At 38.9% G+C, this 26,503-nt stretch overlaps 1 protein-coding gene across 1 annotated transcript in view; it reads right to left on the reverse strand.

Annotated features, from left to right (window-relative positions):
- Positions 1 to 2,923: 2,923 nt before the first annotated feature.
- Positions 2,924 to 26,503, reverse strand: part of APPBP2 (amyloid beta precursor protein (cytoplasmic tail) binding protein 2) — a 101,290-nt gene continuing 77,710 nt past the window's right edge. The window contains exons 5-13 of the mRNA XM_011953651.1: positions 25,846 to 26,014; positions 23,567 to 23,656; positions 21,591 to 21,658; positions 21,407 to 21,512; positions 20,279 to 20,403; positions 15,941 to 16,026; positions 13,940 to 14,130; positions 11,320 to 11,485; positions 2,924 to 7,628 (exon numbers count right to left, since the gene is read on the reverse strand). Of these exons, the coding sequence (XP_011809041.1) occupies positions 7,375 to 7,628; positions 11,320 to 11,485; positions 13,940 to 14,130; positions 15,941 to 16,026; positions 20,279 to 20,403; positions 21,407 to 21,512; positions 21,591 to 21,658; positions 23,567 to 23,656; positions 25,846 to 26,014 (1,255 nt within the window). The 3' untranslated portion in view covers positions 2,924 to 7,374. The remainder of the gene's footprint in view (positions 7,629 to 11,319; positions 11,486 to 13,939; positions 14,131 to 15,940; positions 16,027 to 20,278; positions 20,404 to 21,406; positions 21,513 to 21,590; positions 21,659 to 23,566; positions 23,657 to 25,845; positions 26,015 to 26,503) is intronic.

Genomic DNA, 26,503 nt, shown 5'->3' on the forward strand with positions numbered 1-26,503 from the left:
CTCAGCCTCCCTAGTAGCTGGGACTACAGGCACGCACCACTACACCCAGCTAATTTTTGTATTTTTAGTAGAGACAGGGTTTCACCATATTGGTCAGGCTGGTCTCAAACTCCTGACCTCAGGTGATCAACCCGCTTCAGTCTCCCCAAGTGCTGGGATTACAGACATGAGCCACTGTGCCCAGCCCCGTCTGAACCATTTTATGTGTAAAATTCACTAGTATTAATTTTCACAGTGTTGTGAAACCAATCTCCAGAACTTTTGCATCACGCGAAACACAAACTCTAGATCCATTAGTGCAGTGGTCCCCAACCTTTTTGGCACCAGGGATTGGCTTTGTGGAAGACAATTTTTCCACAGATCGGAAGCAGGTGGAGGTGGGGTGCTTTTGAGATGATTTAAGTGCATTACATTTGTTTTTTAAATTGAGACAGGGTCTCACTGTGTCATCCAGGCTGGGGTGCAGTGGCACAATCACATTTCACTGCAGCCTCAACCTCCCAGGCTCAAGCAACCCTCCAACCTCAGCTTCCTGAGCAGCTGGGACCACAGGCATGTACCACCAGACCCAGCTAATTTTTTGTATTTTTTGGCAGAGATGAGGTTTTGCCGTGTTCAGGTCTTGAACTCCTGCGAGTTCAAGCGATCTGCCTTGAAGCTCAAGCGATCTGCCTGCCTTGGCCTTCTAGAGTGCTGGGATTACAGGTGTGAGCCACCGTGTAAAGCACATTACATTTACTGTGCACTTTATTTCTATTACTATTACATCGTAATACATAATGAAATGATTATACAGCTCACCATAATGTAGAATCAGTGGGAGCCCTGAGCTTGTTTTCCTGTACTAGACGGTCCTTTCTGGGAGTGATGGGAGACAGTGACACATCATCAGGCATTAGACTCTCATAGGAAGTGCATAACCTAGACCCCTCACATAGGCAGTTCACAATAGGGTTCACCTAATGCTGCCACTGATCTGACAGGAGGTGGAGCTCAGGCAAGTGATAGGGAGAGGCTGTAAATACAGAAGCTCCGCTCGTTCGCCCACCCACTGCTCACCTCCTGCCATGTTGCCTGGTGCCTAGCAGGCCACGGACCCCTGGGGGTTGGGGACCCCTGTATTAGGTAACTACTCCCCATTTTCCCCTATCCCCAGCTCCTGGCAACCACTATCCTACTTTCTGCTTCTATAGATTTGACTACTCTAGATGCATCACACAACAGAATCATACGCTTTGTGACTGTCTTATTTCACCTAGTATAATGTCTTCAAGGTTTGTCCACATTATAGCTTATGTCAGAATTTCCTATATTCTTATGGCTGAATAATATCCCACTGTATGTATATGCCATATTTATCAACAGGTTCTCATTCTCTCACCCAGGCTGGAGTGCACTGTGGCGTGATGATGGCTCACTCAGCCTCGACCTCCTGGGCTCAAGCAATCCTCCCACCTCAGCCTCCTGGGTAGCTGGGACTACAGGTGTGTGCCACCATGCCCAGCTAATTATTTTTTTTGTATTTTTTGTGGAGACAGGGTTTCACCTTGTTGCCCAGGGTGGTCTTGAACTCCTGGGCTCAAACAATTCTGCGTCAGCCTGCCTCCCAGAATGTTAGGAATACACATGAGCCACCACGCCTGGCCTGCTATATTGATCTGTTCATGCATTGATAGATATTTAGGTTGCTTTTGGTTTTGGCTATTGGAAATAATGCTTCTACACAGTTACGTAAGTATCTGTTCAAGACCCTTTCAATTCTTTTGGATCTATACCCAGAAGTTGAATTGCTGGATCACAGAGTAACTGTGTTTTTAATTTTTTGAGCACAGGTGAGTTTTTCACAGCACATGCAGCATTTTACATTCCTGCCAACAGTGCACAAGGACTCTCATTTCTGCACGTCCTTGCCAACACTTACTTTCTGTAATAGCCATCCTAATGGGCATTTGTCTATAGAAATGTGTGCTTAAAGTAACTGAGTGTGGTTTCTTAACACACTCAGGACAGTATCTGTCACAGGGTAAACTTTGTTTCTTGAAAAAATACACAAATCAGCAGTTTACAAGTTGGAAATAGTCTTAATACTGTAAGTTATATGGCCACATGGTAATTGCTTTAACAAAGCTCTAAAATACTGCATTACTACCAAGTGGCAACTCAAACTTTAAGGGAAAGGTTCCCTTGATCTTTGAGCTTGACAGATGAGTAAGACTACCCAGGAAATGACATTCCACAAAGCAGATGAAATAGCATGTTCAGAGGTTGTCATGGAGATGTAAAAAGAAACATTTTTAAATTCAGTATCACTGAAGGTGGCAGGCAATGAAGCTAGTGCTCACTATATTCCAAGTGATGATGGGATTTTGTCTACAATATTTTCTTCCTGATCTTTAAAAATATGGCTTCGTTTCCTGCAACTGGTTTCTGAGTACTTCAGATTTATGCTGTTTCATGGTGAAGTTTTTTAAAGACCTAATTTCACCCCCTTATTCATGTGAGGAAATAAAACACAAAGAGGGCTGGAATGACATAACTCAGTCTTCCAGTTCAGAGCCAGGTGGAACTGAAACTCCAATCTAGGGTTTTCTTTACTATTCCAACAGAACTTTATCAGGTCTCATCATTCATTTCCAGCCTTTAGAGTGAGAGGATTCTTAAAAGAATGGTATACTTTTGTAAAGACTAAAAAATCCCTTTGCATTCATGCAGTGCTTTGTTTTTTCAAAGTGCTTTTCATCAGCACAATCTCCAGATGTTACCATGTGCCTCCTCTGCCACACATCTTAATTTTCTTGAACAAGAGCACTTTTGTTCTAGTTCCAACAGTTTCTCTCACACTGTTCTCTAATAAAAATAGTCTGCAAAGCTTAATCCCAACCAAAAGCAATCAAAACCGAATTGGAAACAGATACACTATGAATGCAGGAACACTATATTTATTAGGTCAATAATTCATTTTTAGCAATACAAGTACAGAATAATATCACAATGCTGGTTACAAACATACTTAGTATGGTTTAATAGTTACAAATAACGGTGGGCACTACAAGTTGGTGAGAATGATATGAAAGGTCATCCTGACACAATGAAGAACTGTCTTCAAAAATCTATTTAATGACCTTAGATATTTCTATAGAAATTATTGTGGCACTGTTAGTGGGGATTTTCACGTAAAGATTGTTAGTGTTTTGCTTTTAACTGTTACATTAAGAACTTTTAATTTTGAGCCTATTAAACTAAAATCCCCTGATGCTTAATAAAGTATAAAAATAGTACTGACCTGGTAATATTTAATAAAATGTAGCATTCATTCACATCATAAAAGTAGAACTAAACTGAAAAGTTTTAGTTACCATGGCAAAATATCTTCCCATAAAAGGAATATACAGAAATGAGTAATGTTACACAAACAGTACCTGCAATGGTTATTTAGTGATCCAACACTTAACTGTGCACCACAAACCAAGTTTTCTAGATATCTATATATAGCATATATTTTTAATCTTAAATTTTACTCTTGAAAAACATGTGCACTTCAACAAACTCACTAAGGCCACTCATGCTATAGATACCTAGGATTGCAATTAAAGAACAGTATTATGCAATAAGTCCTAAAGCATACTCCTTCTGATTATCAACAGGGTAAAACCAGTTTTCTGCCTAAAACATTCCTGAGATTTATGGACAAAAGAAGTAGTGTTGAAGCTGGAGATTAATCCAAATGTCATATTAACAACAAAAAATTTCCTAGCCAGGCGTGGTGGCAGGAGCCTGTAATCCCAGCTACTTGGGAGGCTGAGGCAGGAGAATTGCTTGAACCCGGGAGGCGGAGGTTGCAGTGAGCCAAGACAGTGCCATTGCCCTCCCAGCCTGGGCAATAACAGCGAAACTCTGTCTAAAAAAAAAAAAAAAAAAAAAAAAAAAAAAAAAAAAAAAAATTTCCTGGCAACTAAGGTCCTCCACAGCCAAGAGGTGAAATACACATTCACTTTTAAAGCAAAGGTAAAGAATTGTACTTATAAATTAGTGTTTTTCCAGTAGTAACTTTGCCACCCAGAAAAAAAAAAAAAAAGGAGCAGCAAGGCTACAAATTCTAGGGAAAACATTAAAAAGTGGCAGTTAATGGTATTTGTTATGAGCAAATCATTATTTCTACGTATAAAGTTTCAGCCAAAGGCTTCAATCATGTTTCGGCATGTGTTTACTGAGTTTTCTGTCTGCACTATTAAGGAGCAGCCAAATGGCACCTTCATTATTTCTAAGATTGCAGCCTCTGTACTTAATTTTCATAAAATTATAAACTCTTCCCAACAGGCTAAGAACAAAGGTCTTTCCCAAATCCTTTATTTTCACAAATGAAAATATACCTGGGCAGGGGTTACTACAAAGCAATAGTGAGTCAACTTTTAACCAGACAGAGACAGAGATCTGATGGTAATAAGGGTCTCAATCCCTTTGGCAAAGTCAGCTTTAAGGACCCATAAAGACTGCTCTAAAAATTCCAATTGGCTCTATTAAATGGAATGCAGGAATGAATGGCCACCTGAGCGACACATGCGAGTGCTGACGGAGCTCCCTGATGCACCCAACTGGAGTAGCACCGAACTTTAGGAAAAGACTGGGTAGAAGAGAAGAGTCAGAGAAGGATGAGACCAAAGGCCCCTAATTTAACATGACTTTGCTGAACCTCCAGAAAAATCTTTAAGTTGGCCAGGGCTTCCTTACATACCTCACCATATGTAAAAAGTTTGTGCAAGTTAACTTATTGTGAGATAAATTTTATTATTTTCAGATTTTTAAAAAACCCAATAAATCACAGTGGCACAGATCTAACTTATCCCTACTTAAAGGATGAATCTTACACTTAAAGTCATAGGGTATTATTCTTCATTAGAACCAGAAATAATAGCATATTAAGTCATATCCCTAACTAAAAATGGCAATCTGTTTTCTTAGCTAGTGTATGCACAAAAGTATATGGATTTACCAAAAAAACTACATTAAAGCAGTGGCGATAAGGAGAAATTGCCAATAATGATGTTTCAAAAAAACATAACTGGCTGCCAATTGACATTATCACCCTGTGATCCTAGGCTTCTACATATCATGTTGTTTTATCACTGAGTGTGAGCTAAGTTGAGTTCAAACTGAGTTAGGGAGGATGAGGCTGTAGATCATTTGTTTATTTTTATCCTAGGAAATGCTGTATGTGCACAAAACCAAAAAATACAGATTGAAAAAAAAAAACTTCATATGGAAACACGTTTCAAAATATTTATTGAAAAACAATTTACCATGACATTCCTATACCACAAACATACCACTGGATTCTAAATAACCAATAAAAGTATACAAAGCCTATCCTGAAAATATCTTTGGAGGTATTAAATATATAGGCCCATGAGGATAGAGCTGAGTAACTTAAAAATGTTAGTCCTTGGTCACAAAGACTATTTGGTAATTAATAAAGAAGTGCCTCTTGACATTAGACTGCAATTAACTGAGGGGTGGGGGGGGCAGCTTCATAAACTGCAAGTACGTCAACTTACTCTGTCCAAAATTTAAAAAGAAAATAATTCAATTTGAGGAATAAACTCAGGTTTCTAAATCACACAGTTATCATCTTAGGGTGTGGGCATGCTTCATCTCTTTCAGTACATCCCCCAACCAACCCCCTCCTAGAGAACTTAAATGCACTGGCTCAAAACTAATAGGACTGCAAATAACAGCTTCAAACAAGGTTGGGAAGTTGAAAAAAGTGCTTAAAATATTAATAAAATTTGAAATCTACAATTTTTCTGTACTCAATGTGGCAGACAGCTTAGATTTTTTTCCCCTCTCACCCAACATGTATGTTAAAAGAAAACTAAAATTCAACACACATCCATTCACCCACAGACTACTCCAAGCATTAGCTAAGAGCAACATCTTTAACAGCCAAGTCATGAACCCCTGAAAATAGGGGGGGAACCCAGATTCTTAACTATAGAAGCATCAGATGGGCTACTACAGTAAGAATTGAGGTAACAGCAAAATATCTTTTTGTTTCTTGAATTGCTACATGTCACAAATTCTTAAATTTGATTATTACCTCATAATTAAATAACCTGACTGGCTTACAAAAAAATCAAATCAAAACCCAATAAACAGAAAGACAAGTTAGTGAAATAGTTGTATTATTAGGGGATCTTTCCATTTGACTCCTAGATTTCAAATGAAACGACCTAGTTGTATTACTATTTACCATAAAAATGGAGGGTTTTCTAAGACTTATTTTTGGGCATTTTCATTAATCTCTATAAACCATACAGTAACCTAACATTTCCATCTGAACATGAACTTTTTCATGACTCACAGTCAGTATACTTGTTTGCATTGATTACTAGGGCAACATTTAAAATGAGGGGGATGGCTGCAGCCAATATTTATAGACTTGCTTATGGCACTGCCATCTGTGTACCTTGACTAAAAATATGCCATTGAAATTGCCAAACTTCCCTAATTTGGTATCTATTACATAATTTTTGCATTATCCTTTTTCATTATACATCTAAATGAAATCATTCTACTGATAAAAGTATACGTAGGATCTAAAATAATCATCTAAAGCCTCTGGTCCAAATAACCACCTTCTACATAAGGCTGGTCCTTTTTAGATCCTCCTGGTCCTGTTAGCAAATGCTATCAGAGCATCTTACATTGTTGTACCAAAAAAAAAAAAAAGTCAGAAGTGCTGGTCTATCAGATTTTCTGTTACTTACAGATCAACACTGGTCCAGTTCAGATGAATCTGACAGTCCTTTCCTTGTAATACAGAGTTGGTTGTATCCACTTATCTGGGCAAGGTAGCCAAATATAAGTCAGGATGTCCCTCTTTTATTAGTACTTGTATTAACTTTTCTATACTGCATATAAAGATTTTCCCATAAAATTCCTTTACCCTACAGTATTGAATACCTCCACATGGAAGAATTACATATTAAAAAGTTGTTAAAATCATCCTTACATAATAAGAATGCAACTCTTTTAAACTCTTAAATAGTTTTATTTAGGGGTGTGTTTTATTCTTTCAGGCTTTCTGCAAAATGAATTTTTTAAAAACAAACAAAAAAAAGATTTCCTGTTGTTTGTTCTACGAGGTTGAAAATGTGGGCCAGACTACTTACACATGCGGTACATGCTGAATATAACTGAATATATGCTTATTCCTACAGACACTCTGCAAGATAGGGATCACCCAAAATAGGGTCTTCAATGGACTGGACCAGTGTTTCAATGCAAATTCCAGCCCCCAAAACAACATGGTTTTGATTTCACAGTATGAATTCCCTGGAATCCGGGAAAAGGTAATTGGTTAACTGAGGTCCTCCCTCAGCAGCTCGGTCCCTCAACATTCTGAGAAATCAGGAAGGACTGCACCACTTCTTCAGTGGACTGGGGGCTGGTGTTGACATCTTCAAGAGCATCTGTCACTGAATACTGCCGATCTCGCAACCGGTTCCAGTTAGACAGAACATTGTGATATTCAAACACTTTCTCGTAATTTCCAATGGAGTTGTAAAGTTTAATGAGACCTCGATAATCATATTCTAGTCCACTGTAGCCTTCACCAAAAAGTTTCTTCCCTGAAAGTAACAAAAAAGGAAAAAAAAAGAAAGAAAGCACAAAAGCACAAATAATGAGATAACAAGCAATTTCTATAGTAGGAACAAGTTCAATTCTTTTAACAGGGAGGCTTAGGTTTATTCCCCTGCAAGGAATAGATGTAATTCTTGTATTAGCATCCCCCAAATCAGTCCATGAGCTATCACTAAGACTTCAAAAAAAATTTTCTCTTGTCTAAAGAAGTTGGCCTCATTAGAACAGAATTATAAAAATTCATGGTTTGAAGGAACTGTTTTAAAGAGATCTCAAAGAAGAACAGCAGCATCTCTAACAACAGAAAAATACACATGCACAGGCCAGTCATGGTGGCTCATGCCTGTAATCCCAGCACTTTGGGCCAAGGTGGGTGGATCACCTGAGGTCAAGAGTTAGAGACCAGCCTGGCCATCATAGTGAAACCCCATCTCTACTAAAAATACAAAAATTAGCCGGGCGTGGTGGCGCATGCATCTGTAATCCCAGCTACTGGAGAGGCTGAGGCATGAGAACCACTTGAACCCAGGAGGCAGAGGTTGCAGTGAGCCAAGATCAGGCTGCTGCACTCTAGCCTGGGTGACAGAGAGAGACTCCCTCTCAAAACAAACAAAAAAACCAAAACACATGCACAAGGCTATTCACTGCAACAGTATTTGTAATTACAAAGTAACAGAAACAAATGAAAACATGCAGAATGGTTTAATCAACTGTGGTACCTTCACTCAATGGCATCCTATGTAGCTGCAAACTGAGGGGGAAATTCTGGGCTCTCTATAAACGGTTATGGAGTAACTGATGGTATACTGCTAAGATTCAAAAATGTAAAATACCGAAGAGTATCTACAGTGTGCCATCTTTTGTGTATGATAGGGAAAATAAGAAAATATGTATCTGTTCATTGTGCAAAAAGATATACAAAAACGATAAGAGAAACCAATGAGACTGGTTATCCATAGTGAGTGGGTGGGAACTGGGTAGAAGAAATCAGAGAAAATGACATGTCTCTGAGCATATCTTTCTGTATAGTTTTAATTACAGTCCATTAACTAACTCAAAAAATTAACAAAATAAAGAAAGATAGGAGCAAAAATTTAACATGTTAAATAAACCTAATTGTTTTGCAAAAGAATAACATAACCACATTGAAGGAAGGGGGTGTAAATAACCCCAAGTAACTTTTGAACACAGTATTCTGAATATATACTACCTTCAGGCTAAACAAAATCTGTAAACGAATATTGAACTCTAAGTAGTAGGTCTGTTTTTCACAGTGGTATGGGTTAGCAACTCTTAAACTACATGCACCTGAGGAATGAACAAGTCAGTCAATATATTATAGATAATAGGGAAACCACATGTATATGGATAAATGATTTATGATGAAGACAGTATCGCAGAGGGAAAAAAACAGTATTGTGGCCAGGTGTGGTGGCTCACACCTGTAATCCCAGCACTTTGGGAGGCCGAGGCGGGCAGATTGCCTGAGGTCAGAAGTTCAAGACCAGCCTGGCCGACATGGCAAAACCTTGCCTCTGCTAAAAAATTACAAAAAAATTATCCAGGTGTGGTGATGCGCATCTGTAGTCCCAGCAACTTGGGAGACTGGGACAGGAGAATCGCTTGAACCCAGGAGGCGGAGGCTGCAGCGAGTCAAAAGACCACGCCACTGCATTCCAGCCTGGACGACAGAGTTTGAGACTGTCTCAAAACCAAACCAAACCAAAAAAAGTCTTTTGAAGAAATGGTCTTGGCTTAACTCTATGTCCATAAGGGGAAAAATAATTGAATCCCTACTTCACACCATAAACAAAAATCAGTTTCAGGACTGTAGATCTAAATATAAATAAGGTTTCCTGAAGATGAATTTTCTAGAAAAATATCTTTATTACTTTGGGAAGGAGTGAGCCATTGCGCCTAGTCAAAAAGATTTCTTAAACAGAATACAAAAAGTGCTATTCACAAAAGAAAACACTGATGCAGGCTAGGCGCAGTGGCTCAAAGGCCTGTAATCCCAGCACTTTAGGAGGCCGAGGCAGGCAGATCACAAAGTCAAGAGATCGAGACCATCCTGGCCAACATGCTGAAACCCCGTCTCTACTAAAAACACAAAAAATTAGCCGAGCGTGGTGGCAGGCACCTATAGTCCCAGCTACTCAGGAGGCTTAGGCAGGAGAATCGCTTGAACCTGGGAGTTGGAGGTTGCAGTGAGCCAAGATCGCACCACTGCACTCTAGCCTGGGTGGCACAGCGAGACTCCCTCTCAAAAAAAAAAAAAAAAAAAAGAAAAGAAAATACTGATGCATCTGATTACATTAAGGACTGGCTGGGCACAGTGGCTCACGCCTGCAATCCCAGCACTTTGGGAGGCTGAGGTAGGAGGATCACTTGAGCTCAGGAGTTTGAGATCAGCCTGGGCCAAGATTGTGAGACCTCATCCCTATTAAAATTTAAAAAAAAAAAATTAGCCGGTGCTGGTACATGTCTGTAGTCCCAGCTACTCAGATGAGGCAGGAGGATCACTTGAGCTCAGGAGATTGAGGCTGCAGTGAGCCCTGATTTGCACTCCAGCCTGGGTGACAGAGTAAGATCCTGTCTCACACACAAAAAAGAATTTTTGTTATTTAAAAGGCTCCATTAGGAAACAAGCAATAGAATAAGAGACGATATCTGCAACACATGTAACCAACGAAGGTCTGTCATATTCATATCATATAAAGAACTTCTATAAGTCAATAAGAAAATGACAAGATAAATCAGTGTAAAAATGGGCAAGAGTTTTAACAGGCACTTCATAAGATGATGGCCACAGATTCCTTATCTTGATTTTGTAATAGTCCTGAAATGGAAATCCAAATGTTCCAAATGTTCATTAACAGTGGAATGGATAAATGACGACATCCTAATCCAGCATATGGCAGTGATATGCAACATCACAGATTTTACCATTATTGTTCACCAATAAGTCAGACACATAAAAATACACATTGTATAACTTCATCAAGTTCAAAAACAGGTAAGCCTGATCTATGATGTTACAGTTAGGAGAAGGGAGGGGGAGGAATGAGTGGGCAATAACTGCACAAATACTTTAAAATAACTACTTTTGCCTACACATGACACTCTACTGTCACACCTCTTACTATTGGCTTCAGTATCAAAAAAAGCACCTTTAGCAAAATGTTCCAGATGATTTTTGGGTGGTTCCTGAATATCCTTAGCAACTTATCCCATTTAAGTCTATTTTATTTTATTAACTATTTTACTATTTTATTTTATTTATTTTTTGGAGATGGAGTCTCATTCTGTTGCCCAGGCTGGAGAGCAGTGGCCCAATCTCAGCTCATGACCACCTTTGCCTTCCAGGTTCAAGCGATTCTCCTGCCTCAGGCTCCTGAGTAGCTGGGACTACAGATGCGCACCACCATGCCCAGCTAATTTGTTTCTGTATTTTTTTAGTAGAGATGGGGTTTTACCATGTTGGCTAGGCTGGTCACCAACTCCTGACCTCAAGTGATCTGCCTACCTCGGCCTCCCAAAGTGCTGGGATTACAGGTATGAGCAACCACACCCAGCCCCATTTAAGTGTTTAGTAATATTTTCCTTATACAACATATAAGACATGCTGACATGCTGATTTGTAATCAACTGACTAAAGAAAATTTAAATGTAACATACCAATTGCTATAGATCGCAAATAAAGTTTCTCAGCATTTTCATACTGATTCATGTCATAATTATATAAAGAAGCCAGATGTCCCACTGAAAGGGCTACTTCATAATCTTCTTGACCAAGAAGTTGTTCTTTAATCTGAATTGCTTTGATGTGCATTTCTTCGGCTTCCTGAAAAACAATTATGCCATATCAATCATTATACTTTTTCTCATCTTAACAGTTCTTTTATGAGCAAAACTGATCTAAATGCCTAAGGCATCTTATGAATGCCATAAAGTAATCATATCAAAGAACATACTATGTTATTCCAAAAACTGCCTATGGGAAGCATTACACAGTTTTGGAAACCGCAGATAAAGTGATGACAGCAATAGTATCCTATGCCAAAAGTAACAAGTGAAAACTTATCCTGGTAATAAAAAATTGTTAGAAGAATAATTTTTTAGAACAAAGAAATTTGCAAAATTAATTATTATAAGAAACTGTTAGAAGAAATTAACAAAACATTCTAAAACAAAAATTATTTCCTTTGGTTAACACAGTTAACACAGTCCAAAATTTAGCTGAACCTTCTTAACAAGCTCTCTATCATAGTATGTTAATTTACACGGGCATACACTTCATTTTTTGGAATTCTGACAATTTTTATTCCAACAAACTAAACTCAAGCTAATTCAGGGATATATAGGTTGCTTTTCAGGTAAAGAAGACCTCTCACTCTTTCCTTACTGTGATCCCAAAATTAATAATATTAAGAATTTATAGGCTGGGTACAGTGGCTCATGCCTGTAATCCCAACAGTTTAGGAGGTTGAGGCAGGCAGATTGCTTGAGCCCAGGAGTTCGAGATCAGCCTGGGCAATAGGGCTGGGCAATAGGGCTGTGCAATAGGGCAAGACCCTGTCTGTACAAACAATACAAAAATTAGGCAGTGTGGTGGTGTGCGCCTGTACTCCCAGCTACTTGGGAGGCTGAGGTGAAAGGATCACCTGAGCCCAGGAAAGTTGAGCCTGCAGTGAGCCATGATCATACCACTGAACTACAGCCTGGACAGCAGAGTAAGAACCTACATTAAAAAAAGAAAAATTTATAACTCAAAATTCTAAAAGACATGGAAGTTAGTCATATTTATTGCTATAATTAATAATACTTGTTGCAATAGCTGACATTTCTTGCACACCTGCCATGTGCCAGGCATTCTGCTAAGAGCTATACTTAGTATATACTAAGAATTACATACTAAGAACTATGTTTGCAGTCAAGTATAGCAATCATATTTGTCTTTTTTTTTTCTTATCTCAAGTACTACTTTCATATGTTAATCTTTTTTTTTTTTTTTGATTTTTTTTGAGACAGAGTTCTGCTCTCGTCTCCCAGGCTGGAGTGCAGTGGCCTGATTTCTTGCACACCTGCCATGTGCCAGGCATTCTGCTAAGAGCTATACTTAGTATATACTAAGAATTACATACTAAGAACTATGTTTGCAGTCAAGTATAGCAATCATATTTGTCTTTTTTTTTTCTTATCTCAAGTACTACTTTCATATGTTAATCTTTTTTTTTTTTTTTGAGATGGAATCTCACTCTGTCACCCATGGGAGCTGGAGTGCAGATCTCGGCTCACTACAATCTCCGCCTCCCAGGTTCAAGCAATTCTCTTGTCTCAGCCTCCCAAGTAGCTGGGACTACAGGTGCACACCACCATGCCTGGCTAATTTTTGTATTTTTAGTAGAGACAGGTTTCACCATGTTACTCAGGCTGGTCTCGAACTCCTGACCTCACGTGTTCTGCCTACCTCGGCCTCCCAAAGTGCTGGGATTACAGACACGAGTCACTGTGCCTGGCCTCATATATTAATCTTTTTGTTTTGACATGTTTCCTAATTTTTCATGATATATATATTTTTTTTTCTGGAGAGAGGCTCTCACTCTGTCACATAGGCTGGAGTGCAGTGGTGTGATCACAGATCACACAGCTCACTGCAGCCTCAACCTCGTGGGCTCCAGCCATCCTCTTGCCTCAGTCCCTGGAGAAGCTGGGACTACAGGTGTGAGCCACCACGTCTGGCTTTTTCTTTTTTGTAGAGATGAGATTTCCCTATATTGACCAGGCTAGTCTTGAACTCCTGGCTTCAGGTGATTGTCCCACCCTGGACTCCCAAAACGCTGGGATTACAGGCAAGAGCCATTGTGCCTTATTTTTTGTTTGTTTTAGAGATAGGGTCTCACTCTGTCACCCAGGCTAGAGTGCAGTGGTGTGATTAGTCATGGCAGCCTCAACTTCTTGGGCTCAACTCATCCTCCTGCCTTAGTCTTCCAAGTAGCTAGAAAGACAGGCATGTGCCACCACACCTGGCTAATTTTTGTAGAGACAGGGTCTCCCTATGTTGCCCAGGCTGGTCTGAAACTCCTGGTCTCAAGGGACCCTCCCATTTCAGCCTCCCAGAGTGCCAGGATTATAGGAATGAGCCATTGTGCTTGGCCTATGTTGTTTTATACTCGCTATTCTCTCAATTCCTTTGTGAATAAGGTAAGTGTATAATTTATTTGAGCTTAAGATTATTTAAGATTCTATTTCATTACTTAAGATTAAGAGAGAAAAATATAGTAAAACATGTTTCTACCTTAAATTTTCTCATTGACTGATAAAGTCTTCCAAGGTTTCCATAGTGTTTTGCAGTCTGTACATTAAATTCCCCAAAAGCTTTTTTAGCTAGTTGGAGTGAAGACAGGTGCAAATCATGAGCTTCTTGAAGCAGCCTCTGTTCAGTTTCCTTATTATGACAGTCAATTGCAATCTCCTCTAAAATAAGTGCTAAAAAAGAAGGCAATAAATTAGTGTACTTCAAAACTGTCTACCAAAGCTAATAAGAACATTTACTTTACACTTAAATAATAAAAATGTTTACTGATTATATTTATACGTGATTATGGTTTGGAACTGGTCAAGATGAAAGAATTCCACTTTAACAAAAAAGTACGCTTTTTGGTGGTCATTCTATTTTGCACAGTATATAAACTCAAATTTAAGAAAAACAATGGTATAAACGATTTTGCATAGTTTCTATTTTAATACACTGCTATACTTTGCTGATGTGAATTTGTTTTTCAAATCAAATGGAAGGACAAGGCAAGTTTTTAAAAGTTATGAAACTGTGTCAAGGAGTACCCAAGCACTTTTGAAAATTTTGAAACCACACTTCATAAAACATAATCTTTAAGCAAACACTGCTAAGAACTGGTTTCCTCCCACTCATCTGACCAACCAAATCAGGCAAGACATTTCAATTTCAAAGCTGCATTCAAGACTTTCAAATTCTATCTAAAGTCTTAAGAATATACATATTATTTCACCAGATAATTTGATTTCTTAGAAAACTGTCTATGTACACAAAGGTAAGAAAAAGAGATTTACTTCGCTGTAGCATTTTTAAAAAAGAAAAGGTTAAAAACAATTGTAAGAGTCAAATAAAAAAGGTAAGGTTAAATACATTAGAAAAAAGGATATACGCAGAGACATGAAAAAATGTTTGTAATATATTGAGTGAAAAAATCAGATTATAAAACTAAAAAAAAATTCATTTGGTTATCTTATTTGAAGTAATAAAAGTCTAAAGTAATATTTACCAAAATGTTGATTGAGGATTGGTGGGATTTTAAGGCAATTTATTTTTTCTCTTTTCTATCTAACATCATGTATTACTTGTGTAACTTAAAAAATACAAACCTAGAGGGAGAAAAACCTCAGTTCCAGAATTAAGGTAGAACATACCCAACATGCATGGAATTACCACATAGGTAACCCAATCATGTTAGCAAAATAAATACATTACATGAAAAAGCCTTGGTGGTAATCAGAAGGAAAGTTAAAATAAGAAATAGAAGATAGGGGTATTTGGCAAGAGTCTTGCAACATTCAGTGTAACCTGATATGAAGCTCAGGATAAGAATCCTGCACCACAAAGGTGAAGTTATGAAACCCATCTTCTATCCATGTTGTGTAGAAACATTTGTATTATTCTTCCATGAAATCCTCAAAAAAAATTAATGCATGCATGAGTGAATGACAAAAGGGAGAGAGAAAAGAAAGAAATTCTGGCTTATTAACTTTTTTTTTTTTTTTTGAGATAGAGTCTCGTTCTGTTGCCCAGGCTGGCGTGCAGTGGCACGATCTTGGTTCACTGCAACCTCTGACTCCTGGGTTCAAACAATTCTCCTGACTCAGCCTCCCAAGTAGCTGGGATTACAGGCGTGTGCCACCACACCCAGCTAATTTTTCTATTTTTAGTAGAGATGGGGTTTCACCAGGTTGGCCAGACTAGTCTCAAACTTCTGACCTCAGGTGATCCGCCTGCCTTGGCCTCCCAAAGTGCTGGGATTACAGGCATAAGCCACCACGCCCGGCCTATTATACAATGTTTAATGAGAGATGCAAACAGTCTTTCATTATGAACCACTGGAATCCCTTAAGTAGAGTTGTGGTAAAATAGCTATCTAGTAACATGTAGACAGAGTCTAATCCTGTGAGAAAATCCTCCAATCCTCTGAGAAAATAAACAAATACCCCTATTTTATACCATATATCATCTATTTTAAAATATCTGAGTCTAGATTACAAAGGATACCTTTCACCCTCTTTGAAGAAGCCAAAAGAAGATGATCTTCAGGTAGGATGTGGGTAATGATACCAATAGCTCTTTCTGCATGAAATCTGTAATACAGATAGATACAGTCTGGCATTTCTTTTTAGTTACAAATGATTTAGGAATTTAAAAAATCACAATCTGTAATATAATACTGATAGAAAGTACTTCTAAAACTATCTATGGTAAAGATTCAGCTTTTTGTTTTGAATTTCCAATCTGCTGTAGACTGAACTTTTAATACCCAACAGAGACTCCCATTTCCCTCAGAATGAAAAAGAAAGTCTTTACTATAGTCTACAACACTGTATGATCTTTCAGCCTGCTACTTCCCTGACCTCATCTCCTGCCATTCTCACACCAACCCTCTCCTTCCCCTCCAGCCACACAGGCCTAGCAGTTTCCTGAACATACAGAGCATGTTCTCACCCTGGCTTTACCCTCTCTGCAATGCTCTTCCCCTGAACATTCTCACAGCTCGCTCTTCACTGAACATGTCTTTCCAGAACAGATCATATAAAAGGCCCTAAAAAAATTTTCCATTGGCCAGGCGTGGTGGCTCACACCTGTAATCCCAGCACTTTGGGAGGCTGAGGTGGGTGGGTCACCTGAGGTCAGGAGTTCAAGACGAGCCTGGCCAACATGGTGAAACTCCATCTCTACTAAAAAAATACAAAAATTAGCCAGGTGTGGTGGTGAACATCTGCAATCCCAGCTACTCAGGAGGCTGAGGCAGAATCGCTTGAACCCAGGAGGTGGAGGCTGCAGTAAGCCAAGACTGCACCATTGCACTCCAGCCTGGGTGACAAAGACTGTCTCAAAAAAAAAAAAATTTACCATCTCTCTCTCAACTCTTAGCCTACTTTACTCTTCTTCACAACATGTATTCTCGCCTGACAAGTTTGGTTATTTGTTTATGGCCCATATCACCAAATAGAAGGTAAGCTATTTCTGTTTTATTGTCAGTTCCTTTCAAACAACACTAAGCCTCCTCTCCTCCATCTTCCAGGTAACCACTAGTTTTCTCAAATCTGTCTTCCAATTTACTGATTCTCTCTTTTGTTCTAACTAATCTGCTGTTAAACTTGTCTGCTGAGTTTTTTTTTTTTTTTTTGAGACATGATCCTGCTCTGTCGTCCAGGCTAGAGTACAGTGGTGCAATCATGGCTCACCACAGCCTCAAACTCCTGGGCTCAGGTGATCCTCCCACCTCAGCCTCCTGGATAGGTAGGTTACAGGCATACATTGCCATGCCCAACTAATTTTTTTTGCATTTTCTTTGTAGAGACGGTGATTTGCTATGTTGCCCAGGCTGGTCTCAAACTCCCGGGCTCAAGTGATCCACCCACCTTGGCCTCCTGAAGTGCTGGGAGTACAGGAGTGGGCCACCATGCCTGGCCTATCTGCTGTGTTTTAATGTCAATGACTACTCCCATTTCTAGTCATTTGTTTTATTTTTATAATGACTCAAGATATAATTAGTATACCACACAATTCACCCATTTAATGTGTATAATTCAATGATTTTTAGTGTATTCACCGAGTAGTATGCCAATCACCAAAATCAATTTTACAACATTTTCATCACCCCATGATGAAAGAAACCCATGCTCATTAGAAGTCACTCTCCATTTCCCTCCAACTCCCCAGCCTAGATAAAACCAATTTATGTTCTGTCTCTACGGATTTGCCTATTCTGGACATATCACATAAATGAAATCATACAATATGTAATCCTTTGTGACTGGCTTCTTTCACTGGGCACAGTGTTTTCCAGGTTCATCCATGCTGTAGCATGTATCAGTTGTTTTATTTTAAAATCTGCCCTTTTCCAGCCAGGCGTGGTGGCTCACATTTGTAGTCTCAGCACTTTAGGAGGCCAAGGTGGGCAGATCACTTGGGATGAGGAGATCGAGACCAGTCTGGCCAACATGGTGAAACCCTGTCTCTACTAAAAATACAAAACTTAGCCAGGCGTGGTGGCGCGAGCCTATAATTCCAGCTACTCAGGTGGCTGAGACAGGAGAATCACTTGAACTTGGGAGGTGGAGAGTGCAGTGAGCCGAGATCACGCCACTGCACTCCAGCCTGGGGACAGAGTGAGAGACTCTGTCTCAAAAAAAAACCAAAACCAAAACAAAAAAACTTCCCATTTCCTTTACAGGAATATTCTTCATTCTTTCTTTTATATTAGGGTTAACAAGCTTTTTCTGTAGAGGGCCAGATAGTAAATATTTTAGGGTGTGTTGGCCACATATTCTCTGTTGCAACTACTGAACTCTTGCTGCTGCAGTGTGAAAGAAGCTATAGAAAATACATGAATGAATGAGCATGGCTATGTTCCAGTAAAACATAAAACTTTAATTTACTTGCAGGCCTAGTTCGCCAACCTATTTTGTGTCTTTAATCATAGAAAGAATACATACTTTATAGCATCAACCAAAAAACAGTTCTTTTTTTTTTTTTTGAGATGGAGTCTCATTCTGTCACCAGGCTGGAGTGCAGTGGCGATCCTGGCTCACTGCAACCTCTGACTCCCAGGTTCAGGCGATTCTCCTGCCTCAGCCTCCCAAGTAGCTGGGATTACAGGCGGGTGCCACCACACCCAGCTAATTTTTGTATTTTTAATAGAGACGGGGTTTCACCCTGTTGGCCAGGATGGTCTTGATCTCCTGACCTCATGATCCGCCCGCCTCGGCCTCTCAAAGTGCTGGGATTACAGGTGTGAGCCACTGCGCCCGGCCAAAAAGTTTTGTTAACTAAAGTTCTCAGGATTCTAATCCTGTTCATTATGTCTGCTGACTCAGAGGAAATATTTTCTTATGTTTTGTAATTTTTAATGGTGAGTTCATTTTAGGTAAAGCTTTGTCTATGAAATGTCTGTGTAGTTTGGGTTGACAGTTCCAAGTTTTGCATTTTCTCTCACAAGGCATCCCAGGAAAACCTGCAGTCCCAAAGTGCTTTTTAATATTTTTCTGTTTGGAGATCCTGATGCATTATCCCTGTCTCAAGAGTGTTACAGGTAAAGAATTATGTTTTGTGAGGCTTCTTTCTGGGTTCAACTGTGATACCAAACTCAGATGGCCAACTTTCCCTATCATCTATCAATTAGATAGATGTCCACCTGTTGTCTTTTCCCTGGGGTTGTAGTCTTTTTTTTTTTTTGACAGAGTCTCACTCTGTTGCCTAGGCTGGAGTGCAGTGGCACAATCTTGGCTCACTGCAACCTCCACCTCCTGGATTCAAGCAATTCTCTGCCTCAGCCTCCCAAGTAGCTGGGATTACAGGTGCCTGCCACCACGCCCGGCTAATTTTTCTATTTTTAGTAGAGATGGGGTTTCATCATCTTGGCCAGGCTTGTCTTGAACTCTTGACTGCAGGTGATCCACCCGCTTTGGCCTCCCAAAGTGCTAGGATTACAGGCGTGAGCCACCGTGCCCAGCCGGGCTGTAGTCTTGATTCTGCTTCATGTGAGGGTTTCAGTTCTAACTCCCAGCCTCCTATAGGCTATTTCTTAAACCAAGGTTACAGAAATCTCTAAACTTTCCCATCACCCCAGAGCAGTTATACCACAGGCCAAGCTTAATCCTTTGAATTTTAGTGTCCATTATTGGCCCTTGGAGGATTTCCCCCTCACTCTTGCAAGCTCAGTTACACATTTAAAAAGACAACTGTCATATTTGATTCAGTATTTCTATGTGTTCTGACCAAGAAGTTTTCAGGTTAAGTTTGCTACTGTATTACTCAAAAATTATTGAAGTAAATACTCAAAAGATAAGTTATATTCTACATGAAAATATACAAGCCTCAATATTAAATCATGTAAAGGCTAAATGAATAACCTATAAATTAGTATGATTTTATTTATTTTTGGAAATAGGGTCTCACTCTGTTGCCCAGGCTGGAATGCAGTGGTGTGAACATGGCTCACTGCATCCTTGACCTCTTGGGCTCAAGCAATTCTCCTGCCTCAGCCTCCAGAGCAGCTGGGACCACAGACATGCACCAAAACATCCAGCTAATTTTTAAAATTTTTTGAGTAGACACGGTCTCAAAACTCTTGGGCTCAAGCAATCTTTCCACCTCAGCCTCCCAAAGTGCTGGGATTACAGGCAAGAGCCTCTGCACCTGAAAACTGGCATGATTTTAAATGACTTCAAGAACATTTTAGGCATTCTGTTAAAGCTCCAGGAAGACAAATTCAATCTATAAAGTATATCAAGTACTATTATTAATATAATAATAGTTCCCTAATGGGAAAAAACAAAATAAAACAAAAACAGTATTTCCCCCTTCAGAGAAAAGGAATGTGGAACTTACAGTGCATTGTCAAATTTCCCAGAGCTATACTGGTGGACATAAGAAGAGTAAGCCAAATCTTCATGAGCTGTTGCTACGTGGATATTTTTGCCACCAAACACTGACTGTCTAATGTCAAGTGCTGCCTGAAAGAATCATAAAAATATTTGTCAATACTGTAGAAAATACCACCTAAATTAAACATCCTAGTAATTTAAATATATATCCATATGCCTAACACCACAAAATTATGAAGCCCAGAAAGTCCTGCTGTATTTAAATTACAGAACACGAAAGTCACCTAGAAGGCCTGAATTTCTGAAGATAGAGTTTGACTTAAAAGGCAATGGCTTAATAATAATAATCATTCCTATGTCTTGAGAATCAAGACATTGGGAATGTTTTTCTCTGCGTCCTTCTTCAAAAGTGAACCTTAGGCCAGGCACGGTGGCTCACACCTGTAATCCTAGTACTTTGGGAGGCTGAGGTGGGTGGATCACCTGAGGTCAGTAGTTCAAGACTAGCCTCGGCAACATGGTGAAACCCCGTCTCTACTAAAAATACAAAAATTAGCCAGGCATGGTGGCACGGGCCTGTAATCCCAGATACTCAGGAGCCCAAGGCACGAGAATTGCTTGAACTTGGGAGGCGGAGGTTGCAGTGAGCTGAGATTGCGCCACTGCACTCCAGCCTGGACGACAGATCGAAACTGTCTCAAAAGAAAAAAAAAGTGAACCTTAAAGTCAAGTATGCCTCATCTAGAGCAATGGCATAATACATCATTTACCTGAGAATGAGTAAGAAAGGCCTAAAATAATTATCAGCCACCTTTGTTATTACAAAGGCAGCTTTAGCGACATTTACTAAATCAACAACAAAGACAAGCCATGGGTAAATAAAAAATGGAAAACTATTCCCAAATATGAGCTCACAACCCAACAATTCCTTTCCTGAATGATTCTCTTTAGTTTCCAAAGCATTAACTTTTATGCCTTCTAGGCAATACTTAATAAGATAATGATGCAACCTATATTGGTGGGAAGGGTAGGTGTAAAAGTCATTTTTGAAGAGTGGTTTATACACCACAAACAAATACAGGTCAGCAAGTCAATATAGGTTGAAAGAAAAAAAGGGTAACCGTTAACATACCTGATAAATTGCAACAGACTGACAGATATTATCTACATTGAGTAAGTAGAACCCATAATCTAGCAGTGTATCAGAATATTTTGGGTGTTTTGATCCAAAATGATCCCTATAAAAAGATACAAAATTATTAGGATATAAAGTATACAGACAATTTAAAAGGATATTTTTAATAATAATCACCTACCGTGCCAAATACACTGCATGTTTAATTAACTGTTCCGCCTTCTTAAATTCACGTTTTACTACACAAGCCTAAAGATAAAGTGAAAAACAGTTAACTCTCAAACAGTTCATTAGTGTGCTAAAATAAGTGTAGTTTATATATTCTGGCTATAATAGTTAATAAGAGAAAAAACCCTCCAAACATAAATGCAAAGGTTCTATTTGTAATTTCTTTCCTTCCAAGTACTTAAAAATTCTATTATAGGCCGGGCACGGTGGCTCACACCTGTAATCCCAGCACTTTGGGAGGCCAAGGCGGGCAGATCACCAGGTGAGAAGATCCAGACCATCCTGGCTAACACAGTGAAACCCCGTCTCTACTAAAAATACAAAAAAATTAGCCGGGCGTGGTGGCAGGCGCCTGTGTAGTCCCAGCTACTCGGGAGGCTAAGGCAGGAGAATGGCGTGAACCCGGGGGGGTGGAGCTTGCAGTGAGCCAAGTGCCACTGCACTCCAGCCTGGGCGACAGAGAGAGACACCATTTCAAAAAAAAAAAAAATTCTATTACAAACAGATATGTATATAAGCTGGGAAAATTATAAAGTTTAAAATTTTGACAGTCAGTCCTAGTACATATCTGTCATAATAAAGTCACCTTACAAAGCTAGTATACTCCCATTTTTCCCTATTATTATAATAAAATAATGGAGGCAGAATTTACCACAGCATTTTCTAAGGTCCTTATATCCCAGTGCTGGAGTGGCTTACAACAATCTTTTGTTATTTTCATTTAATAATTTTTAAATGCATAGAATTTCAAGTTTTCTTATTATTTCTTTTCTTAAGAGACAAGGTTTTATGTTGCCCAGGCTGGACTTGAATTCCTGGCTACAGGCATGTGCCATTGTGCACGGCTCCCAATTATTTCTTAAAATATTTTGATCCATGAGTATAGCTAGTTGTTTTTTAAAAACTCTAAATATAATTTGTATATAGAAATATTAATCTTGTATAAATATGCTGGCTTTATATTAAATATTCAATTATTTCAATTAATTAAAAACATAAGAATACCCCTGTTCTAGCTCTCGTAACTTGAATATTTACACTGTTTACTTACTCTAAAATGACTGATTTAATACAGAAATCTTGGACTCTCCCAAATATAATTTTGGAATCTATCTTCTAGTTGAATTTCCATAAGCAAAATAAACCAAAATGAAATATTCAAATCTGAGAAACTTCTGGGTAGAAGAGTGTATCTGAAAAGCACATTAATGCTTTAAGGCCTCACTGCACCAAAGCAGTAGTTTTAAACTACTACTAAATATCCTCAAGAGTTAATGCAGGCAAACGTGGTGGCTCACACCTGTAATCCTAGAACTTCTGGAGGCTCAGGTGGGAGGATCGCTTGAGACCAGGTGTTTGAGACCAGCCAGGGCAACATAGTGAGACCCTGTCTCTATTTAAAATAAAATAAAAATGCAAAAGATTTAATGCATTTATTTACAGAATAAGAAAAAACTAGAGAAAAATCAAGTAAGGACTGCCTAGCAGGTCAAGTATAGCAAGCTGCCTTGCTGTGAGACTGCAATACAAAGAGATTTAACACCAGGCTATCCTTTAGCAGAAAAGTGACCAAAGTTCACAGGATTTTGGCATAAGGAATTCAGGTTGCTATAAATATTAAAAAAACAACAACAACAAAAAGAAACTCAAGCCAGAATAGCACCCAAATACTACTTTGATCTGTACTTTAGTGCACTGAAACAATTATCAAAATGAATTATTTCACTGGTTTTCTTGGTAAAGAAAAATTAGCTAAAAATCTACGTGTGATAGTTTTAGTTAGAAACCAGATTTCTAAAAATGAGCACAGAAACTTATAAAACAGACCTATGTCTATGGAGTGTACAAATAACTAAAATGTTAAATAATAGGTTAATTAAAGCCTGATAAATCCTATAATTCATTTAATAATTTTAACATTATATTTACCTTAGAAGCTTGTCTTAAAACATCCACCACAACTTTCACTGGTAAGCCTGCTGTAATTTCTTTCATTGCCTCAATGCACCATTTGTATGCCTAAAAAAATTATTATTTATAGAAGAGACAGAACTGTGGTAAATCAAGTTGACAATATTTAACAAGATGACTGCAAAATTTTTCTACAAGCACTTAAATAAGAACACACACAAAATATTTACAGTTAGAATTTTCTGAGGCTAAACTTTCTTCAAAGTATAAATCTGTTACATTATTTTTACTCTTAATATCTACAGCTTGTCTGAATCAGACCTTGTGTATATACATATTTTCCAGAAATCAGAGGTATGTTCTCTCTCGCCTAGAAGCCTTTGCACATACTGTTCCCTTTGCCTTAAAATACATTCCCCCTTCCTCCATCTCCTTAAACTCATCTGTCTTGCAGGTTTCAGTCCTAGACAAGGTTTTCTGTGTTTTCCTATACATTCCATCCTCCTACTGTAAGATTTATTATTTTATGTATGAATTATCTGTTTAGTTGAGTGCTTACTTTGTCCCAGCTACTGTCCAAAGTATTTTATGTGCATTAACACATTTACCTGACACAACAGCTCTATAAGATATGTAGTATTATGGGAAACTGAGGTGTGGAGAGGTTAAGTGGCAGGCAAATATGCTAGTATCTAGGTATGAAGTGGGAAACAAAACAAAAAATGTCCTTCCTCTCCTGGTGCTTAGTGGAAGAAATAAAAAAGGCAAAATAAATTATCAGGCTGGGTGTGGTGACGCATACCTGTAATCCCAGCACTCTGGGAGGCTGAGGTGGGAGGATCACCAAGCTCAGATGTTTGAGACCAGCCTGGGTTACAACATAGTGTGAGACTTTGTCTCTATCAAAAATCAAAAAAATCAGCTGGGGGTGGGGATGTGCACCTGTAGTTCCAGCTACTTGGTGGGGCTGAGGTGAAGGCTGCAGTGAGCCATGATGATGCCACTGCACTCCAGGCCTTATGGAGTGACACTCTGTCCCAAACAAACAAGTAAACAAAGACAAGTGTGGCCATGTTATTTCTTTTGGCAATTAAAGTATAAAAAGTGAAATGTGCCATTTCTGGAAGAAAAGTCCAAGAGCCAGCAGTACTTCTCCATGAAGTTTCTGCCCCTGTGCCCAGGCTGGTAATGTTCTAGATAGATATGTTCCAGATAGACCCAAAACCACACTGGGTCTTGATCAAAGTGTAGATATAATGTTAAGAACAGCCATAGCCATCTGAAGACAGGGATATATTATGAGCCATAAAGAAACTTTCATTGTTCCAAGCTATTTTGGGGTTGATATTACCTCTGCATAGCCTAGCCTATCCTAACACAAAAACATGGTGCTAATTTATCAAACTATGTCTGTAAGTTTTGTTTACTTTTCTGTAGATATCAGTGAAAAGCTTATTTATCACTAAAAGATTGAACTGTCAAAATTATCCAAGACTGCAACATCCCTCACGAATGTGCTGAGAGTTGCAAAGACATGAATAAGGCATAGTATAAACCCCTAAATCCAAATGTAGAAGGAAAATAACTGTCAGGCTGGGCATGGTGGCTCATGCCTGCAATCCCAGCACTTTGGGAAGCTGAGGAAGGTGGATCACTTGAGCCTAGGAGTTTGAGTACAGTGTGGGTGACAAAGCAAGACCATCCCTGTCTCAAAAACTACAAGAAGCCCATCCAAACAATTTAGGCAAACATTTGGTTAAATTAAAACAAAAACAACAAAAGAAAGGGCTCTAAATGATACATGTATATATTTCAAATTCATCTCACAAATACTCCTTTTGTCTGATTTCATTTTTATTTTTTTGAGACAGGGTCTCGCTCTGTCACCCAGGCTGGATTACAGTGGTATAAATATGGCTCACTACAGCCTCAATCTACTGGGATCAAGGGATCCTCCTGCCTCAGCCTCCCATCTAGTTGTGACCACCACAGGTGTGTGCTACACATGCGGCTAATTTTCTGTAGAGGTAGGGTCTCACTTTGTTGCCCAGGCCGGCCTCAAACTCCTGGGCTCAACTGATTCTCTACCTTGGCCTCCTAAAGTGCTAGGATTATAGGCATGAGCCACAGTGCTCAGCGTGACTGATTTTGAATTTTCCATTACAAATGTGTACTGCCTTATATAAACCCAATAAGCAAAAAAGATCTGCAAGAAAAATAAGAGAAAACTATTTGATTTACCCTCTGTTTTTATAGGTACTTATTGGTGGCAATGAAATGTACCTTAAAACACTTACCTCATCATAGTGACTTTTTGCAAATAGGAGTGCACACAGTTCTCCATAGAGTGCAGCTTTATTTGCTTGCTGGCCATGTTTTGATAGTTTATCCATATATGTCTGAGCTAATTTAAATGTTTCTTCACCCAAATGATATTTGCAGTTTCCATTTCGCACATGAAGCAACCTATAAAACACAAATAACATTGCTCTATTTTTGATATTTCCAGCTTGGTAGACCTGATGACCTCTTACCAATCATCTAAATGACTTAAGGTAATTAAATGCAATTACAAGGCAGCATTTAAAAATACATGTGTGGACCAAATTGGAGTTGACCTCATGCCCATAAAGAAGTACATGCTCTTTCCTGAAAGCTTCCCATAATTAATTTCATCAATTGTTGATTCCTTATCTTCTCTAAATATTTTATATATTTTGTGTACTCAGCATGTACTGCATCTAAAAAAAAATGACATTTACTCTTTTTGTTCCAAATCCACAAGTAATACAGCTTCAGTATAAGAAACTTGGAAGGCCGCACGCGGTGGCTCAAGCCTGTAATCCCAGCACTTTGGGAGGCCGAGACGGGAGGATCACGAGGTCAGGAGTTCGAGACCATCCTGGCTAACACGGTGAAACCCCCGTCTCTACTAAAAATTACAAAAAGCTAGCC

The sequence above is a fragment of the Colobus angolensis genome, unplaced genomic scaffold (genome assembly GCF_000951035.1).
Source record: "Colobus angolensis palliatus isolate OR3802 unplaced genomic scaffold, Cang.pa_1.0 Scaffold37, whole genome shotgun sequence".
Taxonomy (NCBI): Eukaryota; Metazoa; Chordata; class Mammalia; order Primates; family Cercopithecidae; genus Colobus; species Colobus angolensis.